Source organism: Eurytemora carolleeae, unplaced genomic scaffold, assembly GCF_000591075.1.
Source record: "Eurytemora carolleeae unplaced genomic scaffold, Eaff_2.0 scaffold1724, whole genome shotgun sequence".
NCBI lineage: Eukaryota > Metazoa > Arthropoda > Copepoda > Calanoida > Temoridae > Eurytemora > Eurytemora carolleeae.
Window position 1 is genome coordinate 1 of NW_019397610.1, and position 19,319 is coordinate 19,319.

Here is a 19,319-nt window from a genome sequence, read left to right on the forward strand (position 1 = left end):
ATACCTAAGAGACATTTTTCCAAATTTCATCTCTTGCCCTAAAACAGTTAAAAATATTTGAAATTAGATTCATAACATTTCAAACCTTCTTCAATACTTGACTTTTAAGTAACATCATCATAAGAAGTGTTAAAATAATATTGTAAACATAACATTGTACTTAAGCATATCATTAGTTTCAATAGAAGTAAATATTTCCATTTACTGATAGCGCCGATTGAATGATTTATAACTCTAATTTGATGATGAGCTAGATGGAAAGATAGATGTTACCACCATACTATTTCTATTGGTTCAGAATAGACAACACATGACTGAACCCTGATTGGATCAGGCGCTAATGGAGTCGGCATACAGGAGTGGTTATTATAATTCGTTAATCTTTTATCAATAAATTAGTCTTGTTCGTTACCTGGTTTGTAATCTTCAGCGGCTGTACACTCAAGTCGTATAACACAAGACGCCTAAAATATATTTCTTGTACATTTTTGTATCAGAATCAGAATATGATAAAACCCATTACAATTTTTTCGATGCAATACTTCTAAACTTATTAAAGTGAAATTTCGTCCTCATTTAGATAATATAATTCTTTAAAAGCACAGCGAAAGCAAATTTTTCACGTTTGATACTTACTTTAATATCTAATTTTTTTATTAAACGAATTAAGTCTTTGTCACAAACTATAATATTCTAATCCTATATCTTTGCAACCTTTTTGTGTAAACCATTTAAATACTGAAAATTATGTGAATTCCACCTTAGACTGAGAAGCCATTTGCCAGAATCGTTCTGTAGATCCCGGTATGTGAGGAGAGGGTCCTTGGCTTATTATCACATCGGGAACATAAAAATTCTCAAATCTGAAATAAGATGAATTATTAAAATTATGCAATTAAAGGGACTGTACGCTCACTTTCAATTGACCCTCCATCCATAGATGTCAATGCCCGATTTACAACGGTACATATGACCAATAATATGGAAGATATTGTTGTGTTTCTAGGTTTAAAAAAGTTTTATTCTAATAATTATTTTATGTTTTCCTGCAATAGAAATGCGCAAGTCAATTTTGTAGAGACGCCACAATTGAAAATAATCAGTATTCAAAATTATTACCATTGATATATAATTTATACTTGATCAGACAAAGCTTTTAAGAGTACGCTAGTGAATCAGGCATTGACATCTTTGCATGGATGTTTACTTGAAATAACAGTTACAGTCCTTTTAATATAGAAAATGGATAAGTAACTGATGACAACCTGAATTTGTTCTGATATATCTTAGTGTATGTACATAGTACATGTACAATGTACATGTACTATGTACATACACTAAGACAATGTACAAATCTAAATTTCCGAGGGGAACGGATAAAGCAATGTTTACTCATTTGATACTTATTTAAAAATCTTATTTTTTCCAAGAAATTGAGTATTTGTCAAAAACTCAAATTCTCAAATTCCTATATCTTTGCAACCCACTGTCGTGTACCTTAGACATTTCAAACTATGAGTTTTGTTAGATCAAATAAGCTAAGTTTAAAATGCCAAAGGTTTACAGTTTACACCATCAGGTAAAACAAGTTATAGAGATTGGTACATTTGAGTTTGTGACAAATGCTCAATTCTTTTAACTTACATGTTTTTCCTGAAAGAAAATAAGTAATTTTAATTTCCTAAACTCATTTTGTGAGGTCAGGAATTCACTCAGGAACCATTTTATATATAAATTTCAATTCCTGAAAAAAATTATAAAATCCAATAAAAAACCTGAAATATGAGGCATTGATGTAATCACTTCTATTATCACTTTTCCACATAATAACTCTGTTAAAATCATAAGGCAAAACTTCTTGATCCCTAGATTGTGGAATTAATACAAAAAACGTTGAATGTTAAAAATTTCGTATTTTTCTGTATTAAAATGTGTTAAATTCTTAAATCTCCTTCATTTTTCTGCATCAAAAAGTATTAAAATCTCATCCTGTATTCATCTTCAATCAGACAAAGATTTACAGGGTACCGTTGTGAATCGGAGTCAGTTTAAAAAAGGAGAATTGCTTTAAATTACGTTTAGAATCTCTTTTAGGGATGAATAACAAGAATATCATCATTTATTTTACCAAGGTTCCTAAAACCAAGACTCGGAAAACATGTGATTTTTTTTCAAATTGATTGAGAAAGCCATGATCAAATAAAATGTTCAGGTATCTTATTATGTAACTTGAGATTTCGTAATTTGAGAGTGTCATGAAAATGCTATGTTGGTTCTTTTAAAAATATTACCAATTCCACTTTTGATTCTCTTCCTTTTCTCCAATAGATTTGGGTGACATAACAGCCTTCTCTGCTTCAAGTAGCTTAAACTCCTCCACAACTTTGTCTGATATAACATTAAAAAAGTGTCATCATTATCATCATTATCATAGTTACTATGATGTGTGCTATTGTTCAGAACTTAACCCTTCTCACTTTTTTTTTGGGGGGGGGGGTCCAATTCACCCTCATTTTTGTTTCATTAAAAACGTTTTGACGTTTATTGGATACAAACAAACAGACAGACAGACAAGCTAAATTTATATATTATAGATGGTGTTAAATGTTCATCATTAGCTTACTAAGACGAATTTTAAAAAAATGAGTTTCTTTAGAATATTTGTTAGAATCTAAAATTAGAGAAGATCTTAAACATATTGAACTTACCTTTTTCATAATGAGACTTGACTCTTCTCATGAATTTGCCGCTTATTCGTCTAACTTCTGAATTTTAATAATTTTCATATTATTTAATTAAACATTTTTTCAGAAAAAAGATGAGACCTGAAAGGTTTTCTACTGAGAGGAAATTCTTGTTTGAGGATAATTCCTTAACCCTTGAATAGTGACCCAGAGCATCATATAGAAACTTATAGTCCTCCACAGAAGGAATCTTAATTAAAACTAAATTAATTTATCAATCTGATGCGAAAGTACGAGTACATTCTTAATTTAAAGCCTAGGTATGCAAAAAGTAAATTTCTTTGGTTACATAAAAATAGTTAAAACTTTTTTGTTCTTGTCAAAAAATATATACATACCATGTTCATCCTATCCTTTCGTAAACTAAAATAGAAACATTAACTAATAAGAAATATTTTTTTAAGTTTTTAAAAGTTGTCCTTACCCCATAACCAACTTGGGAATGTTGACTTCATTCTTTTTTTCATTTTCCTGGAAATTATTTCCAATCAATAACGAATTTACATTGGACTGTATGTAAAGTGTTAAATTCAGTAAATTACATTCTTCTAAAATCTGCAAGACAGTTTTACAGCGAACATGGATATTTTTAATAATTTTTGCTACTACAAAAGTTTTAAAGGGTTCGGTTGTGAATCGGAAATGTCATGTTTTTTTTTTGCTACAAAGGGTCACTTGATCAAAATTACGCTTACAATCCCTTTTAAAGGGTTTATGCTTACCGCAATTAAAGCTATAAGAGCAATCATAACAGCTGAGTGTTTTATACCCAAATCACTGACAAAAGCAATTGCACTTTTATTGAGGTCATCTGCAGATATATTTCTCCAAACTTCTTGCACACATTCTTCAAATATAGATCACAAATTTAATATTTTCATTTTTTTTGTTTCGTTGAAATATTTTTACCTAAATATGCGGCTGTCCCTTTGATTTCTTTATAATCAGGTAAAGTTTTGAATTGGTGGATTTTCACTGCAAAATAGCACATCCTTTTTGTTTACTGACTCATGAGTCATGAACTCATGTTTTTAAAAGATTTCAATTCTAATAAAACAGATTCCAGTTTACCAGAAAGGATTGTTATTTATTGCAAGAAAAAGATTGCAGTTTTAAATTTTTTTTTAAATGTTTTTTTAAATTGCCTTTATTCTCATCTTAAATTTTTGGCCTGCAAATTGATAAGCAGGGTATTAATACTGCTTCATAATAACAAAACATAAAAAAAATAAGGACTAATAGAATATTTTCCTTTATGCATTTCCACCAGATCCGAATTTGAAGATCTCAGAGAAAAAAATGCTTAATTTTAAAATTTTACACAAGAGCTATTTTTTATCTTATATTTCTGTAAAAAAAAAACTAAAATTTTTTAAATAGTTGTTTCCTCAAACTTTTCAGTTCAACAGAAAAGCACATTTTGTCTTTATGTCGTTTTACAGCATTTTTGTTCCTGTTGGTTTGAATTCTAATATCAAAGTAATCCACAAGTTCTGCAGTTTTGGATTTTTCAGTCAGGGTCAGAGATAACTCCGGGTAGATTGAGCTCATAATATCAAGACTATTTTCAGTTCCTTTTTCTAATTCATTCATAAATAAAAAAACATTGTTATTTTTTAAATTTTGTATAATTATTTGCAACAATTTTTATTTCTTTTCCAAAACCTTAAAACCAATTAGTTCAAGAAACAAAATTATTAGCAAAAAATGTTAAATTCATTTAACAAATAATGTGAAATTTTACCATCTGGAAAAAACACTGAATGTTCTGCTTTTCTTGTATCAACGAACAAAACAATATGATTCACCTTAACAAACATAAACAATATGATTCACCTTAACAAACATAAACAATATGATTCACCTTAACAAACATAAACAATATGATTCACCTTAACAAATATAAACAATATGATTCATCTTAACAAACATAAACAATATGATTCACCTTAACAAATTTAAACAATATGATTCACCTAAACAAATATAAACAATATGATTCACCTTAACAAACATAAACAATATGATTCACCTTAACAAACATAAACAATAAGATTCACCTTAACAAACATANCAAATATAAACAATATGATTCACATTAACAAATAAAAGCATGTTTTTCATAATTCTAATTTCCAACTTGTAAATTGTCCCACCTTGTAATCCCTGATCATTTTCCAGAATACAGGAAGGGTTTCAGGGTTCTCTCTGGTAGGTAATCCAGTTATTATCAGTTCAGTGTCAAGGTTTGCATGTCTTTACAAATAAATATTTAAGTTTTCAACAATGAAAGGAACTATAGTTGTAATTCACAACGGTACCCTTTAAAGTCCTGTCTGATCAGGAATGAATGATATTTACATATTTATTTTACTTAGAATTTATTTTTTTCAATTGTGTTTTTTTTAGAAAAGTCACTTGCGCATTTTCGCTAAGGAAACATGATAGAAATTAGAAACTTTTCAAGCTAGAGAAATAACAATCTTCTTTACGTGAAAAAAAAATTTGCTGTGTTGTATAAGAAAAGAGTGAAAATTCAGTAGAAAATTATGCTGCCTATATTGCTCTGATTGAATATGAATAAGAAAATGTTATAGAATTCCTTATTACCTGACCCAAGAAGCATTCACATAATCCCCTATATCCGTATTTTCTATAAAAAAAACAGAAGTTTTGGTCTTTTTTTTGTACTTTTACGAAAACCAAATTTTAACTTATGTTCTCAAAATCATTGTTGTAATTTTGCAGTAGGAACAATTAGAGATGGGCACGACGTTCGTTCATCTTTCGTGAACAACCCATTTTGTTCGTTATTTTCGTTCGTTCATAAAAAACGATATTTTTTTTCAAAAAAAAATCGTACAAATCGTTTGTTTACAGAAAAACTATCGTTTTTCAAAAGTTTTTTTAAAAGAAATCGTTCGTTGGTAAAAAAAAAAAAAACACTGTTTTTTCCAAAGCTTTGTAAAAATTTGTTTGTTCAGTTCAGTTCGAGCGATTTTTCTGAAGGATCGATTGTGTTTGTCCTTCCTTTTATTCACAAAAATTTTGTTCGTTCAAAAAAGTATGCCCAACTCTAGGATAGGGAAATGGCGCCACTACAGTTCACATAAAACATGGTCTTAAAAAAAGTAAAGAATCTGACAACCACTTACCTGAACCTGGGTTTAGAACCACCCTATTACTGTCGTACGGAAGAAGATCAGGATCAGGATTTTTATTCTGGTTTCCGGGTTTATTTCCGTGTCTAAAATCCATTCATCATTTTAAAAAATGTTAGGTATTTTCCCAAAGGCTTTTTCCCAAGCGCCAACTTCCCAAGGGTATTTTCCCAACTGGGACTTTTCTAAATGTTCAATTTCCCAAGCGGCTACTTCCCAAGTCTGTCCTAGCCACAGCTCTCAGCAACCTTAGTTAGTGGCAGCACCTGGCCCCATTGCAGCCTACAGCGTGATGCCTCAAAGGGCCTAACCTGACCTTTGGGAAATTGAACATTTGGGAAGTTGTTATTGGGAAGTGCACTCGGAAAAATTTAGGAAAATACCTTACATCTTTTAAAAAACATCGATATGAAGAAGCTTGTATTTATTAAAAATCCTACTTAAACATTTCTTTAAGTTGGTCTGCTGTACTGGCAATGGTGTAAAACTCCTTTTCAGCATTTTTAAACAGTGCTTCTCCATCCACTTTAATCTAAACAGGTTTTATAAACAGTGTTTCTCCATCCTCTTTAATCTAAACATGTTTTATAAACAGTGCTTCTCCATCCTCTTTCATCTAAACATGTTTTATAAACAGTGCTTCTCCATCCTCTTTCATCTAAACATGTTTTATAAACAGTGCTTCTCCATCCTCTTTCATCTAAACATGTTTTATAAACAGTACTTCTCCATCCTCTTTCAACTAAACATGTTTTATAAACAGTGCTTCTCTATCCTCTTTAATATAAACAGGTTTTATAAAGACTGCTTCTCTATCCTCTTTAATATAAAATTGTTTTTAAAACAAAACAAAAATATTAAATTAAAATCCAACTATACATATACATCAATTTGGCTTAATAGTGCATCTCTTTTTTGTCACGAAAATGTTGATAAACCATAATTTTTTTATATAAATTTCTTACGTATACGAAGGTTCGTATCCTGTGTTACCGAGGGAAGCGAATTCAATATTTATATTTGTGTTACTACTCCCAAAGGTAAACAAACCAATGCTCACATAGTCACGATTCAGTAAAATTAATTGCCTAAGCTCTGCTCTTTATTCATTAAACGTTCATTCAGGTACAGAGAGAGTCAGGAAGTTAATCAAAGTTTAAATAATTCAAAGTTGTACAGTGAGAACCAGATAACAGAAAATACAATTAAAAATGACAAAATCCAAGCAACATTTCTTTAGTAAACTAATGAACACAGACGTCGTTCATTGTATAGTTTTCTGGTTCTCACAATCTCACAATAAGATACCTGTGAGCTTATTTCTACCAGAGTCAAGGGGTTTGATAAAGAAACCATATGTGGGTTTGAAGATTCCTTTAATTCCAGTTTCTTTTGATGACAAGGAGTCATCTCTACTACTCGTGAAGAACCTGGATTTTACACTTTCTTAAAGGGACTGTAAGTGTAATTTCAAGTGACCCTCCATACAAAGATGACAATGCCCGGTTTACAACGATACCTTTTAAAGCTTGTCTGAATAAGTATGAATTAGATATTCATGATTTTGTTTCTTTACACTTTTCATTTTCATTTGCGGTTTCTTTGCGAAGTGACTTGTTTAAGGGAATTCTTTGATCACCATTTCAAGAATTTCTTTACCAAATTCCAATAATATAACAAAAAAATACCCCCGACCGTGGTAAAGGAACAAATGAAAGTTGATAAATGGGGGGGGGGGGGTGTTTGAACTGTGAATATGCAGAAGAGATCTTAGTATTTTTGAAGCCCCCTGTATTGCATGCAGTAGGCTGTGTACCAAGGCAGATTCTCAAAAGTAAACCTGTCTATTTCAGGGATGAATTTCTATCCCAAGTATTTGTAAAACATGTACATGGTATGGTAAAGGACATAGTAAGCTTATGAAGAGATTATTTACATCTACATATAGTATTCCTTTTGCTAAAAGTTTTCATATAATAGTTTAGTCTTATCCAAACTCAAGTATTATAATGTTTCATCTCATTCCAGTATATGCCAAACAATTAGGTTAAAAGTTGATAAATATTATCGTTACCATGATTATGAGTCTATTGACATTTCTACAGGTATCCTTTGTATTTTTAGTTCAATAATCAACTTTAGTGTCATATAGAATGTGCTGAAGCTGAATTATTGTATGAAATGAAAGTGAATAAATGTTGTTATTATACAATTGTGTTCAACAAATAAGTGAGCTTTTAAAGGGGGGGGGGGAATTACCTTTAAGTTTACGGACATATTTTGAAGCAATGAAGAGAAATCCAAGGAAAATAAGACATCCTCCTATCCCTGTGATCACCAAACATGATTCGAAACTCACCACTGTTCCTATAATTAAAAAACCACTAAACCACTGTAAATACTCTAAACCACTACCAGAAATATAAAGGAAAAGTTGCACTGTAAAATACTCTAAAACGCTGCCAGAAATATATAAGAAATGTTACTTTAAAATACACTAGAACACAATCAGAAATATAAGGGAAAATTTGCACTGATATATGTTAGAATCACACACTAGAATCCTATCAGAAATGTAATGGAAAAGTTTAACTGTTAGAAAGCATTCAAAATTACAAACATTCAGTTAGAATGTAGGGTTTCCACTGCAAGTGGATTTTACTTGTGCAATTGTGAGCCCAATAATTTTGCGCAACTCCACATAATTCCGATTCCGACTGGAAACCCTATTTATGTGAGAAAACAAAATTTCACAACTTTTAAGTTGTACAGAAATTAGTGTCTTGGAAAATTGTTGCAATTATTATCTCAGCTTTTTTAGAATTATATAGATTAAAATAGTCTCAAGTTCGATAAAAATGCTTTATTATGGTGACTGTAACAGAATTTCAGCTAATTTCTAGCTTTATTAACAAAAGGAGTTCGAGAGACAATATAAAACGATTAAATTTCACCGCTTTTACAGAAGTAATTTTTCTCTTCCGTTGGCATTGTTCGTCCTCTCCCTAGGATGTTGACCTGAATAAAATTTCAAACAAACTTTAAAATTGAAAAGTAATAAAATTTCAGTTCTCACCCTGCTACATTCTTCTTCAGATTCAAAACATTCCTTCCAGACCACATCCTGAAAACAGAATTACAGTCATTTCAATCAATCTTCATTTTTTAAAAGAGAAAAAAAAATTAATAAAGGGTATGCCGGATTCACAATGGTACCTTTAAACCTTTATAGTGAATTTAGTCTGTAGAAAAGAGAACAAGGATAACTCTTTCATTGTTTGGTTGCAATTAAGGTTATTTTACCTTTGAGTTTACTGTGTAAAGGGTGTAGTATATAGTTCACCTGTACTTTTCATTAATAAATTAAACCTAAAAATCAGGAATCTTATATTGATGATGGCATAATAAACAGATGAAGATAACAGTAATAATCCTTGCTCTAACAACTCTGAAGAGAAGCATTGCTTTAAAGAAGAAGGAGATGGGCGCAAATAAGAACCTCACATGTAGAGCGTAGAAGGTAGATAGAGTCTATGTAATGCCTACTGTCCCGCTAGCTGGCAGCTGCAATTTGCAACGTCAGGTCGTAGATGACTTAAAACAACTACTAAACCATTTTCAAATCAGATTATTTTGCATGGACTATTTTTATTCACAATTGCTTGTATTGCCAATATAAAGAGTTCTAGAGTTTAAAATGTAAGTGGGAACCTTTAGATAAATAAAAGAAAACAAATGTATCTCTAGGTAAAATGGCTAAGAAATCAACTATAAGAGTTATACACAAAAATAAACCCATAAGGAACTGTTTAGTTTAATTTTTTACCTGTAAAAAATCACCAAATTAATCAGCTTATACAATTAAGGAGTTTTTTGTTTAATCATATCCTCTAGCAGATATGAATGATAAGGCCATACAGGTTACAGCTGAAAGACTCAAGGCGAAGCTATAAAGCTGCTATAATTGCATAAGCGCAACAGGCCAATCATTATATGTCAAAAACAATGCTAGTTCTGAATAAATATAGGTTTTAAGGGAAAAAATTTGAATTGGGATTTGCCATCTTTGCATTGAGAATCACTTAAAATTACTCCTGCATTCCCTATTATATTTGAACCCCCCCCCCCCATACCTTCCTCTCCCTTGGTCTGTAAGAGGTAACCAGCTGGTTTAGTGTTTTATCACATTTCAAAGATGATGTTGCATAGATGACCCCTCAGCCAACAGTATAAAAGGAAATATTGAACCAGGATTACTCAGTTGATATTGAAGTTCAAGGTAGAGGTTATCAACTCCATTCTACGCCTTCTACTCCAGGAAGGAGCAAGGCTGGGTCAGGAGGATAACATCAACCATCTCTGGGACTTGACCCCTGAGAGAGAGAACCCATAGTCTGCAATCTATGTAGTGGTTAGAGGCGTCTGTCTAGAGCGGTAAGAAGCAAGACCAGAGGCCAGAGATAGTCTTAAGTCTGCAAAAGAGTTGGTGTAAGGCAGGTTCCAGTGCTTATTGACGAGACCAGAGGCCAGGGTCAAGCAATGAGTCCTCCAATTGACCTAGTAAGTAGAATTGTCAATGTATTAATCTTGACAGACAGTAAATAAGAGGCGATGTTATTTTAAGATTATATTGAAATAACATGTAAAAAAAGGGGGTAAATGTTACAATTCTACTTAAAAGGTCAATTGGAGGACTTGCTACTTGACCATGGCCTCTGGTCTTGCTTCTTACGGCTCTGGACAGAGGCTATCTCTCAGGGGTCAAGTCCCAGTGATGGTTGATGTTATCCTCCTGACCCATCCTTCCTACATCCTGGAGTAGAAGGCATAGAATGGAGTTCATACCCTCTACCTCAGACTTTAATATCAACTGAGTAATCCTGGTTCAATATTTCCTTGAGCGGTCATCTATAACAATATCTGTACCTGTGGACAGATGTTGGTTGCTGTGCTAATCCAATAAGTATCCTTGGAGTTGTTATCTATTCTCCAGTAGAAAATTCCATCAGAGGGATTCAAAAATATCAGACGGCAATCCGAAGAGCTCTTGAAAGAAATTAATTATAACATCTTACACGTTTAAAAATCAGCTTGTTGGGATCATGGATTGGTGTTGGATTGTTTTTTTTCTATTAAACGTGTGAAAATTTTGTTTGAAAATTAAAACAAACAAAAAAATTCTCAAAAATCTCAAACATCAGCATCTGTAATTCAATGTAATTGAAGTAAAAAATGTTGATTCAATAAAACTGGAAATTAATATTCCTAAAACGTGTAATATTTACCTCATATGACATTGTCTCCTCATTGTAGGAAAATGTACAGTTAAACTTGTTGATAGGTTGAGTACAGATGTACGGATTAAAACCAGTTATAAAAACTAGTTCTTCAAGTAAAATAACTATGATGGGTAGCCAAAGCAGCATAGTGACAGACTGTACTAGTTTGATAAGAAAGCCAGGCCCTTGGAACTTATCAAAACTTGAAATATCCTTGAATAGTTTTAATATTCAAGGATCTTCGTAATTTCAAGGGACACTCCATTTGTAAAGTGACATGTCCGATTCACAAAAGCAAGATATTCATAATTTCCTCCATTTTGAATTTGGATTTCTTTTTAAAGTCACTTGTGGATTTCTGCTGAAGGGGGAATGGGAAAATTGTGATGGTTTAAATCAAGCTAGAAAATTGACGATATCTTCTACTTTACTGATCAAGTCAAACATTTCTTTATTTTCTACAGATGCTACTTTGAGAGTTTGGGAGCCCTTCATAACTTCTTGAATTGCACCTAAATATGAGACATCATTTATCCCAAGGTTATAATGCAAGGAAAGTTAATTGCAGTTGCGTATACTCTGCGTACATATTGAAACCAGTTCTCTCTGGGCGTAATTTGTAAACAAGAATAGATGTATCAGTGTTTGTTTAGTTTCCGAGGAGGTTAAAAGCATTACATTTTGAAAATTTGATAATTCACATATTGATTTCCTACGGCCAGAATATTTCATTGATTTTTTATGTGAAAGATTGATCCCATGTCAGGCTTCGACATCCGTCTTGTGTTTACATTACAGCCCAGAGACAGTATACTGCAGTACATCTCTGAAATAACTTAATCCTTGCATAACCTTGATTTATCCCCTGTGTGTTTAACCCTGTCAGATGAAACGTAAAATATCATATTTTTTTACATAAATCTTTCATACATTACTGGATGATGATAACCTTTACTTGTTCTCACATCTCCACCCCTCCTCCCCCCGTACATCCCCCTTTGCCCTTCCCATAAATCATCACTCCCCCCCCTTTCCTTTCCATTTCTACCGTATCTTTTTCTTGATAAATTATCTAGGGTGTCTAACCCCTTGTGACAAAAGAAAACACCTTCATTGCACATATTGCAGATGTCACTCTCCACTAAAACCTGATATTTCTTTGGCCACTGTACTGCAAAACATTGCAGTACACACCAAAACATAGTTGAGGGCAAGGAGATATTGAGTAGAAGGAGGGGGCGATAGGGTTTCCGTACACTTTGCTGTGACGTTTTAGGACTACTGAAGAACTAATTTTTGCGTAACAACAATAACAAAGGCAACCGATCTAATGTAAACAAACATGAGTTAGTAATAACAACAATAACAAAGGCAGCCGATCTAATGTAAACAAACATGAGTTAGTATACGGTGAATCTTCTAGAGATGCACCAATGTCTGTTTATCATTTGTGTTATTGTTTACAATCTTTATTATTGTTGTTACGCAAAAACTAGTTCTCCAGCAGTCCAAAAACGTCACAGCAAAGTGTACGGAAACCCTATCGCCCCCTCCTTGTATTCAATTCTCCTTGACTGGTACAACGTTGTGACCGTATAGCTCTCTAGTTTTGATTTTATGCACAAGTGTGGAATTTGTCCAGACACAGTTTAGAAATTCAATATATATTTGTTCTTCTCAATAGCTCTTGGAAAAGAGTAGCCAATAAGATTTACCTAAGTATAACGTGAGTCGTGACATATACGGATATATAAACGGTAAAATAAAATTCACTTAGATTAAAATCATTTAAAATCTTATTTATACACTATACATATTTTTGCAACCCAATGATGAAATCCTTTTATTTTTATACTTAAGAGGTGACATGAGAATTAGATAAAATAGAGTTTAAAGCGAGAAGCCGGCCAGTTACTTTAAACATTTAAAAAACAATTTCTGTCTCTACTCATTTTTCTCGCCTGCTAAGGGCTGGAACCGGTGCCATATTTTGTCCCCGAAAGTTCCCCAATATAGAGAATATTACGCTGACCCTAGGACCCCCCCCCCCACCATATCTCAAATTCCACTTCCCATATCCTAGAAAACTCTTCATAACCCAGGGTTGGCCCGTCCTTACAAATATTAAGAGAAAAGAATTGTTTTCTAAATTTTTAAAAGAAATTCTTTGAATGATTTTTTAAGATTTAAAAAAAACCGTTAATCCCTTAGTTTTTCCAATATTGAGAGATATTTTGACCAAATTCATTATGTTCATATATTGGATATTTCAGTCACAACTCTCAAATCATTTCTCACACATTTCAAATTTACATATATTCATCCACACTCATTCACACACTCCTTGATCCAGAAGAAAGGGAGATTGACCCCCCCCCCCCCAGACAACCCTCCCATGTAATGTTTACTAATAGTTTTCTGTCTGTATTTTTGTAAATCTTCTAATTAGCTATCTTTCTAGACATCTTTCTATCTATCTCTGTCTGTTTGTCTGTATACTATTGGTCTACTTGTCTAAATCTAGTAATCTATTAATACATATCTATCTATCTCGGTCTGATTGTCTACTATTTTTCTATGTACTTGTCTATTTATCTAATTATCTATATATCTATCTATCTACCTATCTATATGTCTACTTATCTATCTATCTATATGTATATCATAGAAAAATGAGGTAGGATGGACAGCAAAGCATTTCATTAATTCTATCCCATAGAATTGCTGACAAATCTATGTTATGTCTACCTATAACATGTTTTTACCTAGAATGATATGTAACTAATTATTTCTTAATTCACCTATCAATCTACTTATCTAATCATACATCCCTACTAAGTGTTGTCGGAAAAATTAAAGTCTTTTTGAAATTGTATACATTATTTGTTTGTGTTTACTCTACACGATCCTTATGTACAGTACATTACAGTTTTGTACATCAGGTGATTCCGTGCAGTGCCGTGGTTTGTCTGTTTGGTGGATTTTCAGGAAATTGGCTCTTAAAAGTGACATTGTGAGAAAAGTGGGGTTTAGAAAAAAAAATGGCCGATGTATTGGGTTGAGGGGGGGGGGGCCAGTAGTTCCTTTAATAAGGTGAAGAAGGGAGGGAATGGGAGGGGGGGGGAGTAGTCACCTGTAAATTATTGTCTCCATCCTTTCCAAGTCTAATTATAACAATTAGAAAACATTTTCAAGTTTTTACAGTTTTCAACTCAAACCAAGATTCTCTCTAGCTCACAACTTATCCTAGAACAGTTAAACAGATCCAGACTTTTACAATCGTTGGCGGGGATACAGGGAAACAGGGATACAGGGATTCAGGGATACAGGGATACAGGGATACAGGGATACAGGGATACAGGGATACAGGGATACAGTTCCAGCCTTGCAGGATACAGGGATACAGGGGTAACAGGGATACAGGGATACAGGGATACAGGGATACAGGGATACTGGGATACAGGGATACAGGGATACTTAAATACAGAGATACATAGATATGATACTCAGATAAATGGATACTCAGATACATGGATACTTAGATACAGGGAGACTTAGATACAGGAATACTCAGATACAGGGATACTCGGATACATGGATACTTATATACAGGGATACTCTAATACAGGGATACTCTGATACAGGTATACTCTGATACAGGGATACTCAGATACAGGGATACTCTGATACAGGTATACTCTGATACAGGGATACTCAGATACAGGAATACTTAGATACACGGATACTCAGATACAGGGATACTTAGATACAGGGATTCTTAGGTACAGGGATACTTAGATACAGGGATACTTAGATACAGGGATACTTAGATACAGGGATACTCTGATACAGGTATACTCTGATACAGGGATACTCAGATACAGGGATACTTAGATACAAGGATACTTAGGTACAGGGATACTTAGATACAGGGATACTTAGATACAGGGATACTTAGATACAGGGATACTTAGGTACAGGGATACTTATTTACAGGGATACTTAGATACAGGGATACTTAGTTACAGGGATACTTAGATACACGGATACTCAGTTACAAGGATACATAGATTCAGGGATACTCAGAGACAGGGGTACTTAAATACAGGGATACAGGGATACTCTGATACAGGGATACTTAGATACAGGGATACTTAGATACAGGGATACTTAGATACCGGGATACTCAGATACAGGGATACTCAAATACAGAGATACTCAGTTACAGGGATACTTATTTACGGGGATACTTAGATACAGGGATACAGATAAACTAAGAATTCATGAAAAAAAAATGAAAAAAATTAAAACCATATATTTTAATGACAATATAATATGAAAAAAGGATTAAAATCTTTTATTTCTTATTTGACCTCAGAAATTTTGAAAATCCTTTCTAGTCCCGGTTTTTAACACAGAACTAAAGAAGGACTATTATTGAGGACTGTTCTTTGAAACAGTTAAGATCTAATGTGGAGGGNCCTAAGGTAACCAGAGAAACTAACAGTTAACAGTGTAATATACATCGATAGATTGATATGTTCTGTGTTCTCAGATACTTCAATTGAGTTTAATATTCTGAGCCCTAAGGATACAAAAATTTAAGTTTTTTTTGCACCGTTTGATACTTTTTGGCAGGTTTAACTAACGAGTGATCCAATTTACTTAAATTATTAGTATCAAAATGACACTGGTGAAATTTTAGTCGAAAACAGATTTTTGCACAAAAATCTGACTTAGTTTTTACTTTAACACACTCCACACACACCCCGTCACACGCACACACAACTGCTTATTTCTGAAGGACACAAAATACGAGAAATTTAATCCTTGATCAGATTCAATCTTGAATTCAATTCACACCCTTTGAGAAAGGAGAAGGGTCATAGTCCCCTTTTTTAACAATGCTTTAAAGAAAATGAACTTTCTTGTGTCTTGATCAAAACAATATTTGAAATAGTAAACGTTTTAAATTAGATCAAGACAAGAGACTAGAGAGTGGAGTCTAGTGAGGCTTGAGAGACTAGAGAGTGGAGACTAGTGAGGCTTGAGAGACTAGAGAGTGGAGACTAGTGAGGCTTGAGAGACTAGAGAGTGGAGACTAGTGAGGCTATGAGAGACTAGAGAGTGGAGATTATTGAGGCTTGAGAGACTAGAGAGTGAAGACTAGTGAGGCTTGAGAGACTTAGAGAGTGTAGACTACTTAGGCTTGAGAAACTAGAGAGTGAAGACTAGTGAGGCTTAAGAGACTAGAGAGGGAAGACTAGTGAGGCTTGAGAGACTAGAGAGCGAAGACTAGTGAGGCTTGAGAGACTAGAGAGTGGAGACTAGTGAGGCTTGAGGGACTAGAGATTAAAGAAAAAAGACTTGAAACTTGAAAATAGAGATTTGAGACTTAAGACTTGAGACTTGAGGCTAGAGACTATAAGATAGGGACTTCAGACTAGAGACTACAGACTAGAGAGAAGGGACTTGAGACTATAGGCTAAAGACGAAGACTTTAGAATAAGGACTTTATACTTAAGACTACAGACTTAATACTTAAGACTACAGACTTAATACTTAAGACTACAGACTTAATACTTAAGACTACAGACTTATTACTTAGGACTACAGACTTAATACTTAAGACTACAGACTTAATACTTAGGACTACAGTTGTAATACTTAAGACTACAGACTTAATACTTAAGACTACAGACTTAATACTTAAGACTTAATTCTTAAGACTTAAAACTTAAGATTTAAGACTAAAGACTTAGGAATACAGACTTAATACTTAAGACTGAAGACTTAAATCTTAAGACTTAATTCTTAAGACTTAAAACTTAAGACTTAAAACTAAAGACTTAAGACTACAACTGCATACTATAACGAGACTTACCTAAGTTCTAAAGATGAGAGAAAATAACTGTTTAGATCACACCAAGGTGTAAAGCACTGATTACTTCTATTAAGTTTAATCTTCTGCTCACTGTAATTAAACACACCGTTTCCATTTGTCATTATTTCAACAATACAATATTCTGATTCAGCTTTATTCCAGCTAAAGGAATAAAAGGCGTAGTTTAATGTGAACCCCCATTGAAAGAATGGAATTTCCAATTCACAACAGTACCTCTAAAAGCATATGATCAAGAATGCATGAAATATCCGACATTTTCTCGTTCGAAAATTGATAATTTTCATTTGAGGTTTCTCTTTAAAGTGACTTGCGAGTTTCTTCATCATAAAAAATTTAGAACATGTGAAGAATTTTAAACTTTTCCATCTGAAAAAAACGACGTTTTCTCACCCATTATTGCTCTGATAAATGTTTAGATGGTACCATTGTGAATAGGGTTTCCACGAAATGACCATACTTTTGCGCAAAATTTGCGTAATTTTCACTCAAATTTTGTTTGTAAACTTTGGTGCGGTTTTGCACATTTTTTTTCGTAATTTGCGAAAAACAAGAAGTGTTGCCGGTTGCGCAAAATGTAAATTTTAAGCAATAACATATTTTAAAGCAAATTGACCAAAATTGATAGTTTCAGCACGAAATTGAACAGTTGGATTTTTATTCAAGTATTTAAATGCAAAAAAATATGATTCTGCCACTTTCAATTGGTTACTTTCAGTTATAAAGAATTCAAATTTGCGGGACAAAAATAGAATTTAAAATTTAAAATTTATGCATAGTTTTTATAGATGACTGAATCTTTGATATTTTAAATCTTGACTACTTCGTCGAATTCATATGATTGAAATATCAAAGGAATATGCACACTGAGATAAAGAAAACTCAGAAACTTGGTCATCACTGAGATATAGACAACTCAGAAACTTGGTCATCACTGAGATATAGATAACTCAGAAACTTGGTCATCACTGAGATATAGACAACTCAGAAACTTGGTCATCACTGAGATATAGACAACTCAGAAACTTGGTCATCACTGAGATTTAAACAACTCTGAAAGTCAAAGTTTTATAAAGCCTCGACTTAGAAGTGTGGCAACGCCGTGGTTTTTGGTTTTACCTCGCCAACTCACGGATACGTTTTTGTAGGTCTATACATTTTAAGAAAGCTAACTTAATTAAGTTTAAAAGCAGTAATACACAAAATACTGCTCGATTTTTGTGAAAGAGCGTGATTTGCAGTGTTCCATTATGCATCAGGTTGCAAAGTAGAATTTTAGACAAATAATCTTTTTTTAAGCATTGTAATTGTATGCAAACAAATGCAATCTCATAGATAACTAATTTATACAGTTTGCACCTTTAATCAACCCTTCAATAAGATTTTTTCCCTCAAAATTGCGCAAAAAGAAGAACGCAATAGCGGAATAGCGTATTTTTGCGCAAAATCAAGGTTGCGAATGATTGTGCAAAGTGCTATTTTTTCGCACAAGAATGTAGCGCAACGAATAATTTGTTCTTTCTTTTGCAAAAATTGCAAAAAAAATTTACAAATGGAAACCCAAATTGTGAATGGGGTATGCCTCTCTTTAAATAAAGTATTATTTGAAATAACGTCAGCAGTTCCTTTAAACAGAGGAAAACATTCAATTTATTAATTATATGTTTGTTGTTGTTCATTCTCCTAAATACATATTTATAATCTTTTATTCATTGAACATTAATAGGCAAAGCTATTGACACGAAAATATTTTTAAAACTTTTTATTCAGAACATTTTTGCAAAACATAATTAAAGTTTGAATGGGATAAACATGTATATTGTACAATATTTAAAAAAAATGTTATTTAAAAAATATTTTTATTTTAAATTTGTGTTTTCTTTAAACTAAAACCATGTAAAAAAATCATATAAATAAAATGAAAAATATTTAAATATAACAATCTATTGCTTATTCTGTTCATTTCAATATAAGTTTATAAATGTTTAATTATAATCAATTCACGACTAACATGTTGCATTGTGGACGAATAAATTAAAGCCAAAAGTTTTTGCAAAACATCAATTAAATTGTTGGTTCAGTTGAACTACAGACACTCACATTAAAACACATGAATCTTTTTAAAAATCTTTTTTTTTAAAGAAATTTGAAAATGAAAATCTAATGTCTATTTTATGATCTGATGTCTATTTTATGATCTAATGTCTATTTTATGAATGATCTAATGTCTATT

At 32.6% G+C, this 19,319-nt stretch overlaps 1 protein-coding gene across 3 annotated transcripts; it reads right to left on the reverse strand.

Annotated features, from left to right (window-relative positions):
• Window positions 1-4: 4 nt before the first annotated feature.
• On the reverse strand, window positions 5-11,363 carry LOC111715171 (receptor-type tyrosine-protein phosphatase alpha; the record flags this gene model as incomplete). Of its 3 annotated transcripts, XM_023490447.1 has the most annotated exon segments (24): window positions 5-38; window positions 413-464; window positions 761-863; window positions 1,776-1,865; window positions 2,292-2,388; window positions 2,709-2,765; window positions 2,826-2,934; window positions 3,083-3,107; window positions 3,169-3,215; window positions 3,467-3,591; window positions 3,654-3,719; window positions 3,996-4,030; window positions 4,198-4,324; window positions 4,489-4,552; window positions 4,901-5,000; window positions 5,355-5,397; window positions 5,900-5,991; window positions 6,346-6,437; window positions 7,214-7,335; window positions 8,165-8,272; window positions 8,860-8,923; window positions 8,982-9,029; window positions 10,832-10,951; window positions 11,191-11,363. In XM_023490447.1, coding segments are annotated over 24 exon segments (1,961 nt in total), but the record flags the coding sequence as incomplete, so codon positions are not given.
• Window positions 11,364-19,319: the final 7,956 nt, after the last annotated feature.